This window comes from Dama dama, chromosome 15, assembly GCF_033118175.1.
Source record: "Dama dama isolate Ldn47 chromosome 15, ASM3311817v1, whole genome shotgun sequence".
Classification (NCBI taxonomy): Eukaryota; Metazoa; Chordata; class Mammalia; order Artiodactyla; family Cervidae; genus Dama; species Dama dama.
The window spans coordinates 16888222-16912054 of NC_083695.1; the positions used below are offsets into that span (position 1 = coordinate 16888222).

At 49.8% G+C, this 23833-nt stretch overlaps 2 protein-coding genes across 4 annotated transcripts in view; one reads left to right on the forward strand and one right to left on the reverse strand.

Annotated features, from left to right (window-relative positions):
* The window catches only part of COG2 (component of oligomeric golgi complex 2), a 42384-nt gene extending 34882 nt beyond the window's left edge, over positions 1-7502 (forward strand). For 2 of the 3 annotated variants that reach the window (XM_061161536.1, XM_061161538.1), the window contains 6 exons: positions 561-758; positions 1552-1624; positions 1879-2021; positions 3532-3671; positions 4857-5040; positions 6847-7502. In XM_061161536.1, coding sequence (XP_061017519.1) covers positions 561-758; positions 1552-1624; positions 1879-2021; positions 3532-3671; positions 4857-5040; positions 6847-6948 — 840 coding nt within the window. In that variant the 3' untranslated portion in view covers positions 6949-7502. The remainder of the gene's footprint in view (positions 1-560; positions 759-1551; positions 1625-1878; positions 2022-3531; positions 3672-4856; positions 5041-6846) is intronic. The other variant, XM_061161537.1, reaches the window with a different exon arrangement.
* A 3355-nt stretch (positions 7503-10857) lies between these two features.
* Positions 10858-21848, reverse strand: AGT (angiotensinogen). Its single transcript, XM_061161539.1, has 5 exons — positions 21776-21848; positions 16625-17481; positions 13382-13649; positions 12279-12423; positions 10858-11537 (listed from the first exon to the last, which is right to left on the reverse strand). Exons 2-5 carry the CDS (start codon positions 17451-17453, stop codon positions 11349-11351), a joined length of 1431 nt encoding a protein of 476 aa, XP_061017522.1. The 5' UTR covers positions 17454-17481; positions 21776-21848; the 3' UTR covers positions 10858-11348.
* Between the last annotated feature and the right edge of the window lie 1985 nt (positions 21849-23833).

Sequence of the window (23833 nt, forward strand, 5' to 3'; positions counted from 1 at the left end):
TGGACTTGATATGATCCTCTGAGGCCTGGGCTTGCTTCATCATCCCCAGCAAGATGCCAGCCAGTGATGATTCTTACACCTAGAATATTCCATTCTTTTCTCAATGCAAGTGCTCTTCTCTTAGGTTTTTTTTTCCCTTGTAGCAGTCCATTATGCAGAGAACACTCATGTCATTTGTATTACTTGAAGCATAATTGAGGTTGAGACTTTTATTTTTTACCCTTATGATAATAATTTATTAAGTAAATACAGTAAATTGTTTACCTTAAGCAGTTAATTAACTTTTTAAAACCTATGATGTTCCGGATCTTAATTTTCCTTTAGTTTCGGGACCTCTTGCTTTCTTTCTGACTCTTACTTAAGTCAAGGAGGGGAAATGCACATAGGATCAAAGTTTGTCCTGTTTCTGTTTTTCACACCTACCTGGAGAGACAGGATGTGGTATCCTTTCATGAGTTAACTTTCACTTAATACTTTGTCGACAGCTGGCATTTTGTGTTGAGTTACATGCTCATGTATCTTGCAGGTGGAAACATTTTATCACTGAAATCCTTTTTCAGCTTTTACTCAGGCCCATCTCTAATGAAAGTGCTAAGGATATTAAAAAACCTTTGGTAACTGGCAGCAAAGATCTTTCTATCACCCAAGGAAATTGCGAAGACCAAGCAAGTGGCCCTTCTGAAACAAAGCCCATTGTCTCCATTTCCAGCACTCAACTTGTCTATGTGGTCACAGACCTGGACAGGCTTCAGGAGCAGGTGAGCCTGTGTCGCAGAGGATTCTAAGTGTGGGGTTCAGTGTTCTCACTGTCTGGCCTCATGGGGTTTAGACTTGTGGGCCCAGGGCCCCTGAGAGAGAGCATCAGTTTCCCTCACTCTGGCGTTGCCTCCGCCCCCTGACTGGCACGCTCTCCTCCTCGGGTAGCAGCCTGTCTACCGCGTGCCTGCCTGGAGCCCCAGCTTCCCCTGAGCAGTGACGCCACACGCCAGGGCAAGCCAGGCCCTCATTAGCTCAGCTCACTCTGTGGAGCCACGGTCTTTAATGGGTTGGATTCTAATTGTTTCTAGTCTACTTACCCAGTACTTATCCTTTAAAAGTGCTGAACTATTAAAACGTCTTCCTATGTCCTCCACATAGGTTTCATGTTCTTGCTTTTACCATTAACAGAACTTTGTTTAAGAACAGAATGTGTTTAAGTGCTGTGAGACATAATTCTGCTTTTTTCAGGTTTAAGTGTTTTGTGGTGCTTGGACAAATACTGTATGTGTTGAGCAAAAACATGGTCTTTATCATAAGGTTTTTTTTGGTATTGAGGGGAGCTACAGAATAGTGTTAATAGCCATGAAAATATGATTTTCCATGTTGCTGAATTATTTTCTAGTGAAAGCATTAATTAAGAATTTTGTTTCCTTCCAATGAAAGTTACTGAAAGTTCCGAGTTTAGTTTTATTATTAATTAATAATATTCTAGAGTTGTAGGTGCATATAGAATTGCCTCTTCCTTTGATTAATAAAAAGTAACTGAATCTATAAAGTGCATATTTATTTCAGCTTCCAGAACTCTTAGAAACAATCAAGCCAAAACTTGAAGTGATGGGCTTTAAGAATTTTTCTTCCATCTCAGGTAAAAATGAATCTTTAGATTCAGCAAATCTTTGAATAAGAAATAACTTAAAATAGAATTTTAGAGACTAGGATATATTTAATTAACAGTTTTCTCTAGTTGTAAATCCTTGGTTGTTTCTGTATTCTGTTCTGTGATTTTTAACTTCTCTGAATGAGATATTTTAATTCTAATGATTTGATTTGGTTTATTGTATACTCTCTTTAGGCCTGAGCCTGAATAGAGTGATAAAACACATCTTTCCATCTCTGCAGCAGCCCTGGAGGACTCCCAGCTGTCTTTGTCTGCCTGTGTACCCGCCTTGAGTGAGAAAATCACCCAGGACTTAAGTGAGTCTTGCTTTAGTCACCTGAAAAGTGCCCTGGAGGTTCCCAGGCTGTACCGAAGAACCAATAAGGTCAGTGCACTCATTGAAAAGCATTTTGAGGTGGGGAAATATGTATCAGGAAGGCAGAGATGGAAGAAGTGGTTAAGTGAGAACAGAAATGGATTTTCCAGGGGAGAATTATGAGAATTCTCCAGTTGTGAGAAGGAGGCTCCTCAGTAGATGTCCAGGGCCTCGGCACAAACATAATGTAGGTAGTTGGACTTGGGCAGTATGAACTTTGGGCCTTAAGGGAGAATAGTATTTTCAAAGAAAGCATTTTAATAAAATATTTTAAGTCCTGCCCTTCTTTTGGGTTTCATATTCTATATTTGAGAAGATCTGAATTTACCTTATTTCTTTCATATTGCCATTGGAAGTACCTGCTTCTGTCTTTTACTGGATATGGTATAAAAAAGTTACATTAAAAGCTATTAAAGGTATTTATAAGGTGAAAAATTGAGCTTATACTGGTATTCAAAGTCAAATTCTCCTTTGTCTTCACTTTCTAGAATAGGAATTGGGGAATTTGTTTTTAGCATTGTTTTAGTTTTTCTCTTAAACTGTCATTTTCAAGTGTTTATATTCATTTCATTCTTGCTAGTTCGTATTTTCCTTCTAATTTTGTTTTCTCCTGGTTGTAAAGTTGGATTTTAATTTACAACTAAAATTATTCTCAGGACCTGTGAAAATGTCCTGCAGCATTGTGCTATTTTGGAATATCCCTGGAGTTTCTACACGCACACCCAGTGTGGGGCCTGGTGTGCTATTGGTGTTACTTTTCCCACCCAGCCCCTGCTCTGGATGCGGGGAGTGGCTGAGCTGCGTCCTGAGACAAGCTGAGCTCATCTCTGTGACTTTTCTCCTTTTCCTTTTAACATCTAGGCCATATAGCAGAATTTCCACTTCTGGGAACATCAGCAAGAATATCTACTCTCCTGATGTTCTGGTCTGAAGTGGGAGAAACAGACCTATTTTAGTTTGCCAAATTCATTACTTTTCCTTTAGGAATCTACCAGCTTTCCCTTTTTCATCAGCAGGGTGTTGTTATCTTTACCAAGTGCTTGCCTCGTGGGTCAGACACCGTACTAAACACTTTATACTGTCATTCGTCCTGTGAAGTGAGTGCCAGTGTCATTATTTACAGGTGAAGAAACCAAAATTAAGAAAAGTCCTAGATCCTCACTTCTTAAATGGTAGTCTGTTAAACAGCAGCAAATGGTCACCAGTCGGAGCTTGTTATAAATGCATGGTCTCAAAACTTGGCCCCACTCACCTCCTGCCCAGTACACACACACAAAATCAGACCTAGAATTAATGAAGTGGCCAGGTGATTTGTGTGAACACAAGGCTGGGGAACCTGAGTCCAGTCAGCTCCGGGCATCGTCCTCTGTGGCTCCCTCTTGGTCTCCAGGGTCTTTCTGTAGACAGCACTTGTATGTGTCTCAAAACTGGTACCTTGGTAATGTCCTTTTGAACATGAGGTTTGAGTACTTACTTTCTCCTTTTCTGGCCTCTTTAACCTCTACCAACATTATCCCAGGAGGTGCCAGTGACAGCCTCCTCTTACGTGGACAGCGCTCTGAAGCCATTGTACCAGCTTCAGAGCAGGCACAAGGACAAGCTCAAGCAAGCCACGATTCAGCAATGGTTAGAAGCCGCTCTCTCTGAGAGCACACATAAGTAAGTAACTTCCAAGTAGACTATTCTGGACTTTCTTAGAAAAGTCCTAAGTCAGAGACCACTGGGACCATCACAGTTGTTTTCTATGGCCTATCTCTGGACAAGGCTCCATGTGGGCACCCAGCCTCCTCCCCTCTGTGCTCACTGCACGCCAGCCAAGGCTCTGCCTGGCCTGCAGCCACGCCAGCCTGCCTCATAGCCCACACACCTTTCGGGACCCAGGCGTATTCCACAGTCCCCCTGAGCGCGCTGCATTTGGCTGTCCGTAATGTCACTTCGTGTGGGAGTGTCTGCAAGTCTAGGCACACTTTCTCCTTTCGGGCCCTTTCTTCTCAACTCTGCCGGTCCCTAACTGCTCCAGTCACACCACATAATCAGCAGGCTTGCACTGGGTAGACTAGGGTAATGAAGGAAGCAAACATGTTCATTGTGGAGTGTGATTACAGCTTACAGGACTGCTGTCAAATCCTCAGGCTGATGAAATTAGAGGAGGTCTTCAGTCTGGTTGAATGCCTCTTCAGTTCTAATTCAATCAACTGTTTTCCCCAAATCCAGCATTGAATTACATCAAAATATATTATTTGATTTTGTTGTTGAGTTTTAATTATTAATTTTGCAATAACATTTTGTTTCTTTCTACTGCTTATGAACTAAGCAGCATTTATGAGTTAATTTAGAACACAGCAGCTAGTTATAATGCAGTTTCTGTGGGCAAATGTATTATAAATGCCAGGTAACCAATTGTAAATAAAAATTTGAAATACAGCTCATTTATAATTTGGAAATCATTTTGAAGGCAGTTAGTTTTGTTTAAAATTTTTGAAATACTTTTACTCTTTAAAAAAGATGAGCTGTTCCTAGAACTGATTGTAAATGAATTTGCTACTTATATTTGAGAAATGAGCTGCTGTTCAGCCTTGATATAGGAAAGACTTTGGCCTGTGATTTCTCTTAGTGTTCAGGACGAACATTTTAGACAAAATTCATATACATAGTTCTTAAATTCTGAGGGAATACAATGCTAGAGAGTCAAGACCCTATTTTTCTTTCAGTCTTAAACAGTATTTACTATGGCTGATCTTTTATTGGAATTGAATTTTTAACTAAAAAAATCTGTTTTTTGGTTCACAAAGCTCGTGGATGTGTTTGGTACTGCATCTCTTTGACCGCTGTCTTATGTTCAAGGTACTATGAGACTGTGTCGGATGTCCTGAATGCTGTGAGGAAGATGGAGGAGAGCCTGAAGCGGCTCAAACAGGCCAGGAGAGCCACTCCCGCCAGCCCGGCTGGGCTCAGTGGCGGCGGCATGAGTGATGATGACAAGATCCGACTGCAGTTGGCCTTGGACGTTGCATATTTAGGAGAGCAGGTGACCCGAGCACCGCTGCCCTTCCAAGGGGCCTGACTGCATTCCAAGGGCCCAGCAGGCACCCGGCGATGCCCCTGAGCCCAGAGATACTGGGAGGGACCAAAAAGTTCATTCCCGGTGCTAGAAAAGAGGACCAGGGCCCCAGACACTTGAAGGAAGAGGATGTGCACCTAGGGAATATGAGAAGGAAAAAGCAGACTTTCTGAGGTCCAGTGAATTGCCATTCTCTTGGCTTGCTGGCATTCATGTTCCCAAAGCTGCTGGGACATGAGCCCATAGGCAGAGATGGTGTCCTTTTGGTCCAGAGCCTGAAACGTGCTTGACGTGGCATTGGTGCTGGGCGGCTGAGGGTCCTTTGAGATATTTGTTAGTTTGGCTTTAGAATAATTAGAGAAGCATTGGGCCATTGATGTCTCCGTGCGGTACTTGAGAACTCGTCTCAGCACAGTTTCTTTGTCTCCCTGCCTGCGTTTTTTAGGTTTGCTATAAAACACAAATTTTGGTGTCACACAGTGGATGGGTGGACATCCACGTAGGTACCATCACCTATGGGCAAGTGTGGATCCTACGCAGGGCCCTTCCATCCTTACTGAGTGTCAAACTTTTGAATGTTCAGAAACTGGCTTTCTCAACTGCTTAGGTTTTCTGTAGCAATAAATCCTCAAGAAAGACCTTTTTAAAAATTATTTATTTATTTATTTTTGGCTGCACTGGGTCTTTGTTGCTGCTCATTTGCTTTCCCTCGTTGTGGCAAGTGGAGCTACTCTTGGTTGTAGTACATACTTCTCAGATAGTGGCTTCTCTTGTTGCAGAGCACAGGTTCTAAGGCATGTGGTGCTTCAGTAGTTGTGACACTTCAGTGGTTGTGGCACGTGGGCTTAGTTGCTCTGTGGCATGTGGAATCTCCCTGGATCAGAGATTGAACCCATGTCCCTTGCATTGGCAGGCAGATTGTTAACCACTGGGCCACCAGCAAGACCTTTTTGCTAGAGAAAAAGTGATATCATGACATTCCCATCAAAAGATGCTTGGTTTTCTAGTCACTCTTTCTTATGGCTCAATGTCATCACTGAAAATCCAGATTTTTCTGTTTTCAGGTGAATTTACAGGGATATCCTGGCAGAAAGTCTTATTACCTTCTTCTGTTTACTTTATTCCACAAGAGAAACTTAAAGTCTTTTTATGGGCAAAAAAGTTGGTCATAGACAAATGAAGAGCAAATGAGGAAAAGAACAGGGAGATGGGTTCCTTGAAGCCCCCAGACCAGCCACAGCACGCCAGCAGAGACTGTGCAGTGGGTCTGGAGTTTCCTGGACTCCGCTGTGCATGTGTGCACGTGTGCTTGGTGGTGGTATTGAATGAAGGGTGACGCATACTGTGCTGCATCTCTGTTGCCATATGGTTGCTGTGCCGGAGTTGTTTCTAAGAAAAGGCTGTTAATGATATGCTAAGAGATTAAGACCTCAGGCAAGTCGTTTCTGAGAATTCGGTGTGTAGAAAGTTCCTTTTCTTAGTGTGAGTTTTCTCTTCCAGCCTATAAGAGAGGCTCTTATCCTGGTGGGAGAATGATTTAGTGAATGGAGATAAATTGACACGGACTTCTTAGAATGACCTCCAGAAGTAAATGTTATAATAAGTACACTTTTTTACTTCATTTATTTGAAAGTAAAAAATTATTCTACCAGTCTTCGGGAAACTGCCTTTTTCTGGTTTAGTGGAGGGTGAGGTGAGGGTGGATATCTTGTTTTCTTTGTAAGAGTCTCTTCCATGTTCAGCTAACTTGATTCATTCCCGTGGCCTTTACAGATAGAAAAGATGGGCCTGCGAACAAAGGACATAAGAAGTTTTCCGGCTCTCGCAGAGCTCGTTGCTGCTGCCAAGGACCAGGCACCTGCGGACCAGCCTTAAGCATCTTGGAGTAGCCCAGGGGAAGGTTGGACCTCACGCCTGCAGGGAAGAAAGCGGCTCTGTTCTCTCTCAGGCTGCGACACGGACGCGCGTCCACTGGTTCCCAAAAGCGCGCCAGGGCAGCGTCCCTCAGCGTCTTTGGGTCTTCTTTCACCTAAAAAGAATACAAAAGCCTTTTTCCGTTGTATGGAAGATAATTTTAAGATGTTTGAAACTTTCTACTATAGTTTACAGAGCAAATTATTTTATTTTTATTGTAAATCTTAGCGTGGAAGAGATGATTTCTAAAATATGATTGAAGTAAATACATGTATGTCTGAATATAAAAAGTCAGCTTTCTGGCCCAGCAGTTAGAAGGGACTGGCTGCAGAGGGGTAGCTACACTGTACAAACACCCTTCTCCCTGGTGACTCTGACTTTCTAGACGGGGCTACACGGGTGGCTTTCCATTCTCCCACTAGGTGTTCAGAACAGTCCTCATCACCCAGACCTCTGTCAACAGCAAGAAACAGCAGGGGGATCAGTTTCCTAATAAAAGAGCCTGCCAAAGCGTATGCACCTCTTATTTGTGAATTCAGCACAGTCAGATACCACGTCCCCTCTCCTTTGCACCTGTAGGTTCTATCTGTCATGGAGTGCCCTTCAGGTATGTGGCAGATCTGGGCTGTCGGAGGGTGACCCAACACACCTTCCCACTGAAGGCAGCAGGGCCCCTTCCTGGCAACCTGCTCCTGCGTGTGGGAGAAGGGGGAGAGTCGGGAGTGTTGGGAGGTGGCACTGCAAGCATGTGGGTGCTTTGTTCACTCCCATATTCACACATATGTGCAGAGCGCATGTGCGTGGCTTTGGCTCTGCCCCCTCAGCCCAACACTGACATGAGAGCAGGTGCACCTCCTCTCTGGGTTAACTGGAGGGGGAGAGAAAGAAAAAGTGACAGGGAAGGAAGAGAGCCGGCCTGGGAGCTGGCAGGAGTGATGAGATGGAACTGGAGAAGCGGGAGGGAGAGGAGCAGGGCCCCAGAGAGCAGTGAGCACTGCAGGCAGGGCATGGGCCCTGTCCAGGCTGCCAGCCTCCAGCGGGGCGTGCTCTGGCGTCTCTGCTCTCTGTTAGAGAACAGGCACTCTCATCTTAGCAGGGAGGGCCCTGCCCTTGGATAGATGTGTGTCTAGGAGGGATTCGCCCTCAGGGTGTGAGCCCTCGTCTGAGGAGCCAGCTCACCAAGCCAGGCTGTGCGTCCTTGTGTGGTGCCGGGCTCGTGGGCAGCAGGGGCAGAACAGGGGCGAGAGGTGGGTGTGCAGTGCAGAGCTGCTGAGCTGGCACCTGCAGACCAAGCGGGACCCTGGTCGCCCTGGGACTCCAGGTCCGGCGCTGGGGTGCCTGGCACACGCACCTCGGATCTGGAGAAGCTAAGGGAACAGGCCTGTGGTGCCCACAGCCTCGTGCTCCAAGTGAGCCTGTAACAGCATAGCAGAGTGCGTGGCACACGCTGCATCGCCACATCTTCAAGTCACACATGTTCCCTGAGGCCATGCCGAGCTCTCTGCACCAGCACATCCTTCCCTGGCAACTGTGCCGTCCAGCCTTGGGCAGAGGTGGGCTCCAGCACTGTCTCTGGCCACTTTACCTCTCTTGTTTCTGAATGTGGTGGACAGCAATCAGGTGTATCAGCCCCTCCATCGCCAGCACTGCTCTTCCCATTCTGCAGAAGAGGAGATAGAAATTAAGGAGTGAAATGAGTAAGAGATTTGGGATCTGATGACGTTCTTCATGGGGCCTTGAGCTGAGTGCCCCTGGCTGTCCTCAGGCCAGGGCTCATGCCCACCAGGAATATCAGATTGAAGGTAACCGTGGCTGCTAGATGATGACCTGATCTACTGGATAAGCACTTTGCAACCCCAAGAAGACATAGGATTTGCTGTGGAAATATTGAAGAGAAATCTCTACAATTAATATTTTTGTGTTGAATAATCTACAACATGCTGCTATTGAGTGTCCTGACCCAAATTTCCTTTTGTCAGTATAAAAGAGCTCCACAACAAGGACAGAGAGTCCATTAGTCTGCCAGTTGCTTTCTGAAATAAAGTCAAAAACACCAACATTCCTCTTCCTCCCGCTGCTGTGGTAGTGCTGTCCCAGGTCTATGCAGACAACTTCAGAACCACAGTAAGACTCAGGATAACTTGTCCGGCTGGGTCCCCTCACCCAGCACAAAGCTGGACTTTCAGTGGGCCCCTCACAAATATATGTCAAATGAAGAAAGGCATTTCCTGGGAGGATATTTTTTGGCAAGCAGCTCTGAATCCAGTAATCATATATTTTGAAAATAACCATTTTTTTGCTTTAAGTTGTCTGAGAAATTACAGAAGACACTACAAAGGTTATGTTTCTGGTTTGAACATGTGTCCCCTTGAGATCCTAAATCCAAGTGGTGGGTCCTGACTGGCTGTGGCCACATTCCCTTCTAGAAGCCTGTGTTTGGAAGGGAGCTTTTGAGCATCACTTAAAGCAGTGCTCCCTAAACTCTAGTGTGATCCCTGGGCCTCCTGTAAAGATACACATCCTGACTCAGGAGGTCTGGGTAAGGCCTGAGCGCCTGCATTTCTCACAGGCTCCCAGGGCAGTGCTCCCACGAGGCTCTGCGGGAGGGTCCTGTCCTTGCCTTTCGAGCTTCCAATCTCTTTGTTCCTCCCTCTCACAAGGATGGTTGTGGCTGCACTGATGGCTCCCCAACATCCAGGAGCACCTCATCTCAAGGCCTTCAATCACATCTGCAAACCCCCTTTGCCACCTAAGATCATGTTCATGGATGTTAGGGACTGGGGCCTGGGTGTCTTTGGGTGCCACTATTCAGCTTGCCACAGTTGCCCACAGGTAGGCACCCCGATCCCTGCTGTAATTCTGTGGAACAGGACTTCTAGATAGGGTGGGGGTCATGAACTCTGTATGGACTAAGGTCCATTGATGTAATGGTGGTTATTATTCATTTATTCACTCAAGCGTTCTGTGTCCTATTTTACAAATTAGGATGGGGAGGCCCAGAGAGGTGAAATAACTGGATCTGGGTTAGTAAGTGTTGGAGCTGGACTTCCTGCCAGCCCGCTGTCTCTAGACCCTTTGCTCCTAAGCAATTCCATGCTGCCTTCTGTGCCCGGTGCTGCAGACTAGAAGCCTCTGAGGCCCACAGAGGTGGGAAGGACAGCCATCTCCCCTGACGTTGAAACTAGGCAGAGGGTTTTTGGCTGCAGAAGGGGCACTTGGGTGTGTATGGACAAAGCCTGAGATGCTGGCCTTGGTCCAGGTGCAGACCCTGCCTCCATCCTCACAGCTTCCTCTGGACGAGCCAGGGCAGACTGGGCAGCTCCTACAAGCAGACCGCAGATACCACCCGTTTCCACCCCTCAAGCCTCCCAGCTCCCCTGTCCTCCCTCCCCTGCTCCTTGACCCTTGTGATAGTGGCTACACTGCAAGCCTACTTAGTCCTCTGAGTATTCAGGGAAGGGAGGGAGAGAGAGAATGTGCTTTCTGTTCATTTCACAGTTAGGGGAAAACAGCATGGGCCCACCTCCTTTCCAAGATTTAGAAGGTGGGGTCCGCACTGAGGGAGACATGTGCCCATGTTCATGGGTGAAGATTTCTTTCTCCATCTTCTGATTCCAAGCACAGTGTCAACAGCACTCCAGGGGGTGTTCAGGAGGATGAGTGACAGCTACCCCCCGCCCAGTTTTGCCCAGTGGGGTCTGTGCAGCTGGTCACCACCACCCAGAACTTCTCCAGACAAGGCTGAGGACAGCCTGTGCCTTCTATGAAAGCCCCATGCAAACAGGGCTCCAGTATAGCCTGCTAGCTACCTCACACATATTTGTCCTGCTGCTGCCAAGTGAAAGAATTTTTCTTTTTTGTTTATTGTTGCAAGACATTTATTAATAACACAGGGATAATCAGCCAGGGATTACGGATTAACATACATTCAGACACATGTGTTTTTTTCATAATGTGTTTTTCAGAAACCGCAAGTATCAGGGGAAGGAAAAACAGAAACCCACAGAAAGGAAGGCATTGGGGGACCACTTGCAGGTCATCATCACCGTCAATAAGCCAAAGGTAAGCCTGGGGCAATGAGAAAGGGGTGTTTTAATTTTAGTGCCCAGTTTTGTTCTCAGTGAAAAAGGAAACCATTTTTGGTTTCACAGTCAAGCTGATGTGTTCAAACCCTTATCAGGAGCAGTGGCCTGTGCAAAACATGGGCTCATGGCGCTGCATCCACCACCACCCCTCAAAGGCTGCTCACTGTACACAGTGCACGTTTCCTGAGCAGAGCGGCTGCCTGCAGCTCCCAGTGGACTCCATGGAAGAGAACGGGGACGTGTAATGACACCGGTGGTGACACACGGTTGGCGGCCTCACTCTGCACTCAGCGGGTTAGACACGCGGCCCAGGAAGTGTAGGGCGGCTGAGTTTCTCTCCAAGACAGCCAACAGGAATGGGCTGTTGAGGGTCACCTCCAAGGCCTCTGGCCCGGCCGGCTGTGGGACGGACTCCGGGGCCTGTTCTTCATCTGCTTTTAGTTCAAAAAGGACGCTGTTCAGCACCTGCAAAGCAGTGAGCCTGGGGGTCACTCCTGAAGGCTGGGCCCCAGGGGGGGGCCCTTCTCCAGCCTGCCCACTCTCACTTGACCCGGCTCACGTGATGCGACGGCTCTTCTCCAAAGTGTCCCTCAAACCCGCCCATCTTCACCTTCCCCTGCTGTCCCGGGCAGACGGAGTCTTTGGCCCCTGGACCATGGCCCGCCAGGGCTTGCTTCCTCTCTCTGCTAACAGCACAGAGGGCTCCGAGGCCAGGACTGTGAGCCAACCCCCACTTCTCACCCTCCCAGCATTAAGGCTCTTCTCAGCCGTGGGGTTGCATCACCCCTGTGCTCCTGGGACAGTCCGTCCACTGCTGTGTGCTTCCCTGAAGCCAGGAGCTGAGTGCCAGGGCCGGTGGCCAGCCTAAAGGCTCTGCCCTCCAGGCCCTAGTCCTGACCCTGCTGTAGGCCTTGGAGAGGCCCCAAGGCGAGGCCTGGCTGCGCAGAGCCACGAACACATGCAAGGGAGGGTTTTGCTGCTCTCCAGCTGTCCCTGGGAAGACCCGGAGAGCGCTGCTCACTTCTCCCCCACCCTGGGCCAACGGCCTCCTGGCCATGCGCTCACGCGTCTCCATCCTAACTGCCTCTCCCCAACCCCCCCAGCCCACCCCCTCGGTGAAGCCTCCTCTGTGTCCCTCTTGCCCGTGCGTCCCACTCCACGAACATACAGGACCCACGGCAGGCACGGATAGCACCCGCCCAGTACCTTTCCAACTCTAAGGTTGGCATCGCTGATCTTGCCCAGGTTTGCCTCGGCGCCCAGCAGGGTAGGCAGCTTGGCCTGGGCAAGCAGGTCCTGCAGGTCATAGGACGCTTTCAGTGTCAGCTGGGGCATGGTGAGGTGGATGGCCCTGGGGAGATGACGCATGGTTACCAAGGGCGTCTCATAGTGTGAGGCGCTGGCGCACGCTGGCCTCACAGAAGACCTGGGAAGCATGTGCTCCTGAACAAGGAACTTTTGCCATGCACACTCAGCTAGGTGTCTTGGGAAAACTTTCAGCAATAAATACACTGACAAGCTTTCATTTTCTTTGAAATACTATGAGAGGGAGGTACAAAATTCAACAGTGGAGCTCTCTGAGGGACTGATGTGAACAGTTGTCAGTTCTGCCTTCTGTTCCTTTTTTAGGTTGGCTGCATTGAAAGCGTGCTCAGTAGGTAATTCTAAAATGCTATCCTCTAAAATAATGTCATGTCTTATTACTTCCCAGAGCAGTGCTGAGCTCCCCGTGGGAGGGGGAGGGGAGGGGCAGGCACGAGGTCAGCCTCTGTGTGGGCGCGTCACTTACGTCAGCTCAGTTCACCTCCACACAGAAGCCCTGCCTGCCTTGGGGATTGATGTCATGTTGATAAACACGTAAGAATTGCTCAGGTGATCGATTTTATGTGACGTGTCTATCACAATTGTTTTTTACACGACTTAAAAAGTGTTGATCTCAGGAGGCCCCCTGTGCCCTTAGTGCCTGTCTCAGAGCAGGGGGCCTATTGAATGTGAGCCTCCCAACCCTGCAGGTAAGTGTCTGCACAAGGGAAAGTGGCTTCCTCCTCCCCTACCTCTCCTGCACCCAGAGAGAGGAGATAAAAAGAGCTGAGTCCATGACTGCAGGGGGTGCTCGTGTGGGGGTGCTCAGGCCTCTACTCGCCTTTCTCACCCGCCCCCCTGCCTGCTGGGCGCCCAAGGCTCAGCTGACACCGCGCCCTTCCCCCCCACTGCCCCCCCCACTCCCTAGGCAGAATGGCCCCGCAGATCCCCGCTCTCCCGGGTAGGGGGTAGCCCAGGAGGGTCCAAGCAGTTTCCTGGAGCCATACCGAGGAGAGAGATTCTTCATTCGGGTCAGGAAGTTGTGCTGGAAGGTGACGGCCTCCACCTTTCGCAGGTCGGGGGTGTGGTGCGGCTGGATGAGCAGCAGGTAGGTGTTGGCACTCAGGGGCACGCGGGTCACGGACAGGTTGTTCTGGCTGTCGCTCCAGTAGTGGAAGGTCCCGGTGCCAGACAGCATGGGGACCGACACTGAGGTGGTATTGTCCACCCAGAACTCCTTGAGCCCTGGCAGCAGGGAGAACCCCTTCATCTTTCCTGGGGACCCAGCAGGAGACAGGAAGGGAAGCGTAAGGGAGAGGACGGGGCTCTGGCGGAGCAGAGGGGCAGGGCTGCCTCTAAAGCCTCCACCACCACCAAAGCCTCCTTCCTGCCTCTCCCTCCCCCTGCCCCAGGCTGCTCTGCCGTTTCCTGGCCCCACAACTTCACCAGCCCCAGGGCACCCGACAGCCTTCCTCCTGCAGAATCCACGAACTGCCAGTGTTGAAATGTAGAACACACCAGGCCCCAACCTGAGGCCCACAGAGGAAAATCCTACCCCACTGTTAACAGACCAGGCAAACTCAGGCCCAGAGCTGTCCTGGCCCCAAGCCTGGGCTCTGCCATGCTCACTTTAAAAAACAAAAACACTATTTTTTAGAGAAGTTTTAGATTCACAGCAAAATTAAGACAGAAGTGCAGATATTTCCCATATACCCCCTACTCCCCAGCAACACACAGCCTCCCCCACCACCAGCTCCATTAGATGGTCCATTTGTTAACACTGATGAACATCATCATCACCCAGAGTCCATGGTTCACATCAGAGTTCACTCTTGGACATTTTACAGATTTAGACAAACACACAATGACGTATCAACCATTATGCGGTTGTACAGAGTTGCTTCACATTTCTTAGTACCCCTCGCTGCTAGAGACCCAGGATGACCAGTGGATGTGAGCTGTGTAAAACCTTTGTGCTGGGCCTTGAGGGGAGGGGCAAGCCCTCTGTCACCTCCCACCCCTGCCAGTAGGCTGTGGCCTTGGGGTTGTGGAGCTGAGCTGCCAGGCGACTCAGCTGTTGTTGAGCAAATTCTTGAAAGCACTGTGACTTGGGCTGTCTCCATAGCAGCAGCTGGGCACACAAGCATATCCCCTCCCTCTACAGTCTTCCTAGCCCCGTGAAAGGCCCATTTTGTGGTTGCTCCTGGGAGCACAAGGTGAAGTTGAGATTGAGCCCATCACAGAGTGGCCCCTGGGCACCTGGCACTTGGAGGTCTGAGCAGAGGTGACTTAAATGACTCAGGGCTCTGGTTCTCTGACGAGTGGGAGTAGGGAGCTGGGGAAGGGAGCCCAGGTATTGTGAGACAGGAGTGGCAGGGTCCCCAGCCCCGCCTTGTCCTCTAGCCTGGGGTCCCTGTGTCTTCAGGCAAGTTCAGCTCCTAGGAGGGCTGCACACAAGAAGCTGGCCCACAGGAATGACAGGAGGCTTGTTAGTTTATAGGGGAAAAGAACTAAATATTTTTTCCTTTAACTGGAAGGAAAAAAGGATGCTACCTCCAAAAAGATATGGGAGTCTGAAACGAGGGTAGCTGCGGCCTACTCTCGGCTCATCTCATCGTGCAGCATGCTGTCCACATCCAGAGATTAAGAACATTTTGGCAGGTTAGGACAACAGGTGTGGCCCTTTCCTCGTGCCAGTGGCTCGCTCTGACTCTGCCTTTTGGGAAGCAGGCCTTTCTCAATGAGCTCTCCTCCTGGGCACCTGTTAGCAACTCTTGGCTCAGCCCAGGGGCCGCCTCGGTCCTACATGGGGTGCAGCCACCCTCAGCTACGTGGTTCCTGACTGGACTCTGCTCCCAATACCTGTCAGTGCTGGGATCTGTGCGATCCTGGGCTGTCACCTTCCTCCTGCTCCCGGGGGCAGCCTGCTGCCTCTTCTTGGCAGCTTTTCAGACTTCCAGGTTATTGTCAGAGTAAGAAAGCAACTATGTTCTGTTCAACCTTCCTCTGTCTCCACAGTTCTGCCTTCCAGCAGCCGACGTCTTTGTCTCTCAGTTCCACTTGTTGCACATATTGATGTGACCTCACACACAGCTTCCCTGGCCCACCCATCCATTCACAGAGCCTCAGAGTCTTGTTCCTGGAACCGTTTGCTGAGCAATTGCATAACCTTCCAACCACTATTCCTGCCTCCAGTCCCCATAGCACAGGCCAGGGACCTCTGAGCAGAATGCCTGGCGCCCAGCTCCCGGCCACCCACAACTCCAACCTCCCATTAGCACATTCAGAGTCTCAAAATCTGGCCTTGACCCATCTCTCTGGCCTTGCCTAACACTGATCCCATTCTCTCACTCTGAGCTCAGGCCAAACAAAATCGCCCCTGTCCTGGTTCCTCGCCCTGACCTGTGCAGTCTTGCACCATTTCCCAGCCTTCCTTCTGTCCTCTCCCAGGCGACACCCCTCCCCGAGCACTCGGAGCCCCGGGCACCTGCACAAAGCACCTTGCCTTCAGCTCTGGGGCTGAGGCATTGGCCTGTGGGATCCAGCTTTCTGGTTAACCACAGTCAGCAAGCTGAGTCGGGGCTTGTGCGGTCTCCCTATTCTCCCCTCTGAGACACCAGCTCAGAGTCTTGCAAGTGATACATTCCCAATCATTATTTCCAAATGAATGAACAACTTGTGTGTTAGGCATTATTTTGGTAATAATCTCCCAATATCAAAATGACCCCAGCAAACAAACTGGTTATTTTTGCATGAGACAGTGAACTTCTCAAGGACAAGATCCCTTGACCTCAACAGACAGGAACCCATCCCTTCTGTGTGTGGAGCTGGGCCACAAGATGTGTGTTTAGAAATCAGGACCCTGCTTGTGGCTGTGCCATCAGGAGCGGTCACTTTGTTTGTCTGAGTCTTTTTTGTCACTGGTAAACAAAGGCAATCATACCTCTTCACTGCCTCTCAAGGGGGTTCAATGCTGAGAGTAAAAGGATTCAGCATAGCAGCTACACATAGAAGGGTGGCAGATGGGGAGGCCAATGCTCAGATAATGCTCATCCAAGGAGCCCAGTGGGGCAGCCACTTGGTACTCTCTAAGGGTGGCCTCAGGTACTTGCTCATCTGCCCCCCTGCCCATCTCCAGGCATGGCCCTGCTCAGCTGATCTGAGATGCTGGACAGTGAGTTCATACAGACAGAGAACCACCACCCTCCTGCACTGGCCAGGGGCAGAGCCCTGCAGAGGGCTGGCCTTACCTTGGAAGTGGACGTAGGCGTTGAAGAGCAGGGTGCTGTCTGGGCTGACCGCTGTCAGGGGTTTGCCCATATTCCACCCCGTCACTGCCTGCATGAACCTGTTGATCTTCTCAGCAGCGAGGTTTGGGTCCGTGGACAAGTCTAGTGAGCGTGGGAGAGTGATGGGGGCGAAGGAAGAGAGGCCCTGCACAAAGGGCTGCTTCAGGCGCAGGCCAGGGGCTGTGAACAGGCCAACCACCGTGGACAGGAGCAGCCTGGCCTGACTGCTGGCCCCACCCTGGGCGACCAGAAGGCCCTGGATGGTCTGCAGGGAGGACAGGACCTTGTGGCCATCCAGCCGGGAGGTGCAATCCTGATCCTCCCCAGGGACGCCCAGGAATGCCTGTAGTCTGCTGGCCGTGGGGTCTAAGGCCCCCACATAGAAAGAGGTCAGGGTGCTGAAGAGGGCCACTGGGGAGAACACAGCCCCACTGGTCACACCCCATGTCTCACTCAGTATCTTGTACATGTGGAAGCCCATGAAGTTGAGCAGCAGCCCCACCTCTGAGGCCCGCAGCCGATCTTCAGCCTCTAGCTTCTCAGTGGCTCGAACCAGCTGTTCCCACAGGGCCCCTTCGTCCACTGGGGATGACTTGGACTGAATGGGTACAGGTGTGAAAGTTGGGTCTGGCGGTGTCTCCACATTGGGTTTCTCCAGCTGGTCACAGTTGCTCTTGCTGTAGACGAGGAGGTGGAAGGGGTGTACATACACCCGGTCGCCAGCAGCCAGGCCAGCCCAGGCCAAGAGGCAAAGGACGGCAGCCCCCAGGCTCAGGCCAGCAGGAGCCATCTCTGACCGGGCACTTGCTTCTGCTATCCTGAAATAAAGGGGATTATTACCTGTCTTCCAGCAATATTCCCTGCAACCAGTCAGCACATGAGCATCCATCCATGTCTCATAAATTTCAAAGAGAAGAAGTGGCTCAAAGCTCTGTGAAAGACATCTACAGGTATGCTCCAGTTGCAAGTACGCTATCGTGGGCTGAGCTGTGCTTTTGTGAGGCTTTATTCTGGGGTCGGGTTTGGGCTTTATTTTGTTTAAATTTTAAAGTGGTAAGGGTGTCTAAATATTAAGACATTTGTAGATTTTAAAAATATGAAATGGGGTTATTCTTAATGTAAACACATGATTTCACAAAATATTGCAGGTGTTTTTTGTCAAGAATATGTAAGCAGCTGATATCATTTTTACCTTTGTTAATTAGTGGTATGATGCTTCAGTCATGTTTAACAAGAGTAATATGGAAGCATCTTTATTTATTTTTAAAGGAACACTTTGAGTAAAAACAAAGTATCATGATAGTTGTTATGCAAAAATTTAAAAATTCATATGTCAAAGTTGATGGAAGAAATTTTTACATACTGAAGTATGGAGAAGTCATTCTGGTTTATCCAAAATGGAGCTGGGTGGCCATTGTGGATGTTATTTCAGACATGTTCATATATCACTGAGAACTTGAATTTTCTGAACTATATCAGACTCAAGACCATAGCCGTAGCTGCCAGCTGCAACCTTCTGGTCTCCAGGTCTCCCCTTGTAACTATGCAACCATTTTGAACCCGAACCAATCCTTGCTTAACAAACACCCTTACTTCTTGCCAGTTCCAGTCCTAATTCTTGACAAACAACTTACGTAACTTTGCAGTTTTTGCCTTCATAAGCCTCCTCTATTTTGTTGTCTGGTGGAACACAACTCAAGTGCTTCCTGAATCTGTGTCTCTCTGCGGTAGGCCTCAGTTTGGCTCAAATAGAACAGTTGTCTATTCTTATTATAGATTCTTTATTGATTATTTTTGTTAACAAAGTCCTGACCCCTAGTGCCTCAAAATGTGACTGTATTTGGAGACAGTCTTTAAAGAGGTAATTTAGGTTAAATGAGGCCTTTAGGATGGGCATTAATCCAGTCTGACTGGTGTCCTTATAAGAAGAGGAGATCAGGACACAAAGGGAGAACTGCATGAAAATATAAGGAAAAGATGGCCAGGAGACCACCTGCAAGCCAAGGAAAGAAGCCTCAGAAGAAACCAACCCTGTCAACACCTTGTTCTTGAACTTCCAGCCTCCAGAATCATGAGAATACAGATTTCTTCTGTGTAAGACTCCAGTCTGTGGCTCTGTGGTGGCAGCCCATAACAGCAATATGCCCACCTGTTCAAGGCTATAAATTTTCCCCAAAGAACAAAATGTGGGGCAGCAGGGGTCTTTGTGGGGCTCCAAGCCCTAGGGTAGGTGGTAAACTATTTTGGAATACAAGACCAACTCACACAGAGGTTTCTCCTCTGTTACAAATTAGCCTGACAAGAAAATAATCCAGCTGTGTGGGGAATGTTCCCTTATTTCCCCAGCTAAGGTGTATAATTTAGAATGGAGATCTCATATTGTTTGGCACGTGACAGTTCACAAAGCTCTTTCCCATAGATTATCCAGTCTAACGTGTCACATAAGTAAGATTGTTTCACTTCTTTGCAGACACAGAAAGGGGAGTTCTGAGATACAGAGACACATCCCCAAGCTCATTTTACAGCAAGGATGTAACAGAGATCCGATTCCAACCTACTTTACTCTCGGAGGTTATTCTCCACCCCAGTGCTCACAGGACTCACCCAGAAGGCCTGAGAAACTATGACAATCTGAGTCTCACCTCCAGAGATGCTAATTAAGTGACCCTGGGAAGGGTCTGAGAAAGGATTTTTAGTCTCCCAGTGGTCCTAACATGCAGCTGGAATAAAGCACCATAGACTCAACCTGGGGAAGCCGGGACATCCCTGCCTGTCTCAACCCCCTCACTAGCTCGCACCCACCCTGCAGAGTAGATCCCTGCAGGGCTCCAGGTCATCTGTGCCCAAGCCCATTCATCAACAACCAGATTTCACTGGTCTGTGCCCAGTTCTCCCAGGAGGCGCCGAGGTGCATCAACAAGGTAGAACCTCTCCCTGCCTCACCCGGGGCAGGTGGGACCTCTGCCTCAGCCTCACTTCTAGCCAAGAGAACGGGCGTGGGCTGAGCTCCTGGGAGAAAAGGCTCCTGGGTCAGCTCTGCTAGCTTTTTCCACGATGGTTCTCACTGAGAGAATGAATATTCCCTTTATGGGTTCACTCAGCTCTAGCAGTTTTTATATGACACCTCCTTCATTTTGAGGGAAGGGCAATGCTGTACCACCAAGTAACTGCTCAGCCTTCCCATTTCCCTCCTCTCTCCCCTGCCCTCCCAGAGCTGGCCTGGGCCTGCTTGGAGCTATGGTACATCACCACCAATTCCAGGTCGCCTCGAAGCCTAGCTGGTTCCTACACCCCACGCATGCCCGGTCAGGTGCAGTGACTGCAGCTGCTTGGGGAGGACATCTGGCTGACACGCGTTGTGTACTCACTCTGCTCTAAGTGTCAAATTGCCAGGGGAACTCTGACCTCTGATCTTAACCCCCCACCTACTCTCCTTCCAAGCTGTTTGACTCAACCCACTGTTCCCACAAAGAGTTACACAACATGGAAAAAAAGGACAGAAACTTCTCTCTTTATAGGCCTTCCTGTCAGGCAGGCCTAAGTTGCCCATTGACACCTCTCCAAGGGAAACTGGCGGGGCCTGAGTGTGGAGAATCCTTTAGGAACTGGCCTCAGGGTCCTGGGCTGGGGCCGTGCAGGTCATCGCAGCCGCCTCCCAGCTTCTTTCAGGCACAGGCACCATTTCGGGTGATTTACCAGGTAGAAGAGAGGCTGTTGTTTGCTCTCAGCTGTGGTCTGTCCCATTGGCCTTGGTGCTAAGTCAGCACACAGCTTCCCAGCCCGACAGCCATACCTTGGGTTTTCTCTTCCACCTGCCTACACCTGGCCTCCCCCTTCACCAGCCTCTCCTTCAAGCCTTCTTACATCTCAGGGCTTGTGCTTAAGGATAATGAGGATGGTAGCAAACACAAATGTACGGCTGGTCATGGTTTCAGTGACTTCAGGGGTCAAGTCTGAACCCTCACAGCAGCCCTACCTTCCTGTCTAGGCCTCCCCACCACTGATTTCGCACTTCAACTGGCCCTCCACGCCTGGCACTCTGAACTCACTCCTCCTGCCCTCCTTCTCTCTCCCTGTGGCACTAGTCACCTGAAACACTCTGATCACCGAGTTATACGTGTGTTTCTTATGTTTAGCATTTATCGCCTGTCTCCTTCCACATGAATGCAAATCCCTTAAGACTGAGGTTCTTGCTCTGTTTTGCTTACTGATGTGTCCCACATTCCTGAAAATACAATAAGTGGTGGCTAAATGATGCTGTCCTGCAGATGAAGAGAGAGGTTCAAAGACTTGCTCAAGATCACACAGCTGGTAAGAGACAGATCTAGTATTCGAACCCAGAGCCCCTGACTCCATACTCCATACACTTAAGCACTGATCTATACTACTTTTGAACAAAAATCACAAGACTGTGTCTTTTTAGTTTATTCTGAAGTTTAGAAAGCACTGTCAGGTTGTATTAGCACTCTTATTTTATAGCATAGTTCCTGAGAAAGGGAGACCAGGTATTGCTGTTGGTTCCATTTTATAGACAAGCAAACCAAGTCTCAGGAGACAGAGTGATGAGCTTGACTGCTCAGACCTGGGCCTTGAACCCAGGACCAGAGCTAGCACTGCCTCAAAAGAGTGGCAGGAAAGTAGACCACTGCTCCCCTGATCCCTGTGGGGACGCAGCCCCAGGCTCACTGAGCCTGCCCTTCTCCCCAGCCCCACTGCCTGCACAAGCCTTGCTCAACCTCTGGCTGGAGAAGGACCCAGCGGACTCCTCCTGCACCGGCCCCCTAAGACCCAGTCTTGCTCAGAGAGAGCGGAGGACCCGGCCAGCCTGCCTGCTGCTGAAGGGAGCAATTCCCCCGGTGAGACCCAGGATACACTCAGGGGAGGGACAGCCCATGCCTAGGGGAGAGGCACCCTCCGAGTCTGCAGTGGTAATGTCACCAGCAGCCCAGGTCACCGCTGTCCCCTGGTTCCTGGGTGCAATTTAGCCACAGGCTCCCAGCAGCTCTCCCCCACACCTGTCCGCCAGAGCGCCCAGCTTTCTCCTGCCAGCAAACAAGGCAGCCGCACGGAGAGAGCTGGGGAGGGGTGTATGTGGAGAGGGCCCCCGCTCACCTTCCGCTCTCGTCCCCAAGACAAGATGGCCTCTTCCCCTGGCTGGGCCACCGAGGCCCTATTTATGTCTGAGGGGTGGGGATGGAGCGGTTCCCAGACCGTCCTGTGCTCAGGCCGGGGGGAGGGTGTTTACATGACTTGGCCAGGCCGTGGGGGTGGGGGCCCCAGCAGCCTCCCAACTAGAGGGACAAATGCCAGGCCAGTCGACTCTTAGGATGGGCCTCCTTCCAGGAATCCAGGGTGATCGATGCACTGTTGCTGCTGACAGTGAACTGGTACACAGTCAAGTTACACATTTACTGAAGTCTGCTCGAGTTGGGGCTGCTGTTTTGGGACACGGGAGCTTCCCATGTGGGTTGAGATGTGTCTCTGCCCCCGGGTGTGATGGCCTGAGGTCAGCCACCCAAGCCTTGAGACTGAGTCCCCTTGGGGTGTGCTTCTGAGAGGCCTCAAGGACATGTGGGCTCATGGGCCCAGCAGGAAGGGGAAAGCCCTACTCAGGTAGCCTGGGGGTCACCTGAGCCGATGGCCTTGAGTGGTTCGGCAGTTGTCCAAATAGCCATTGGGTACCCACTCCATGTAGAGGCCTCTGATGGAGATGGGGAGAAACACACAACCCAGCAAAGCACATTCTAGAGAATTGTGACTTATCCGGGGAGAACACTAGACACCAACCGTAGGGAGATGGGAAGGTGCTCACAAATGCTTTCAGATTGTGAGACAGTTTAGTCTGTTAGAGCTGGAGAAGCTTTCAAAGTTCTCTGTCATTTGAGTCACACCTTGAAGGATAAATAAGTTGGCTCTTTGAGGTTAAAGAAGGGCTTTTCAGAGGTAGAGGCTGATAAGATGATAACAGAGGTGGGAAAGCGTGGGGTTTGCCTAAGGGTCACCCGCAGGCCCAGGGGCTGAGAGGGAGGTGCAGTGACAGCTGCAGAACTACTCCTGCTTCTGGGCTTCCCCCTCCTCCTCAGTGACGATGAGGGGACCCCAGACACAGAGCCTCAGGCCAGGCTCTGCAGGATGTAGAGCTTATGCACAAGAAGTCAGGCTGGGTCTGGGCCGTGTAGAGAGAGGGAAGGAAGGACGTTGATTAGTGCCAGACACCACCTGGCAGGGGAGAGACGAAGTTGTGGGAGGGACTGAAGATGCCTGGGTGAGGCGAGGGGCACGATGCTTGACTTCTGCTTTAGAAAATGTTCTCTGATAGCAATACTGTCATGAGGAAGGATGGAGAAGGTCCAGGCATCACATTTCCAAGTTCAGGCCCCTGAAAGAATGATAAAACCAATAACCCCGAGAGGGACACAGGCGGTACAAGAACTCTGGTGAGGGACTGTGCAAGGGTGAGTTTGGATGGTATCCTTTCAAGGTGTCTATTGGAACTCAGTGCTGAATACTTGCGTAGATGGTTTTGATACTCAAGAGGGAGATCCAGGCTGGGGACTCAGGTGTGGAAGGCAGAGGCACCACCATGTAATCCAAGGCCCATGGGAGGAGGGGTTTTACCTAGAGAGAGTCAAAGCGAGGAGACGAAAGGATAGGGGAAGAAGGGAGCGGAAAATCTAGCGAGAGGGAATGGGAAAGGAGTCGGCGGCCACAGGAGAGATCCAAGGGGACAGTGAAAGAAACAGGAAGTGGTGTTCAAGAAGCCAGGAGGTCGTTTTGGTAGGTGAGTGAGGACTTGGGGCCTGAAAGAGGTCTTTTGGGCAGAGTCATTAGTACTGAGATGTCTCCTCCCAAACTATTTTTGATCAATCACTTACTAACATCTTATTGCTCACCAAAGGCCAGGGGAGGTGAGTCGAGATCATAGGCAAGTTGGAGAGCAGGCTCAGGGAAGGATGAGGGAGGGACCAGACCTCGAAAAGAGAAGTGGGTAGATTGAACAGTGAGCTGCTCTTTACTGAAATGTGATCATGAAAGAAGAGGATTATTCTGTATTTTCATCTCTAAAATAGAAGGATGAAGGAATTAACATTTATTGAGCGGTTGCTACATGCTGGGTGTATAAATCTTTCAACATGGCTACGATATAGATTTTACTATACCTCTCAAGGG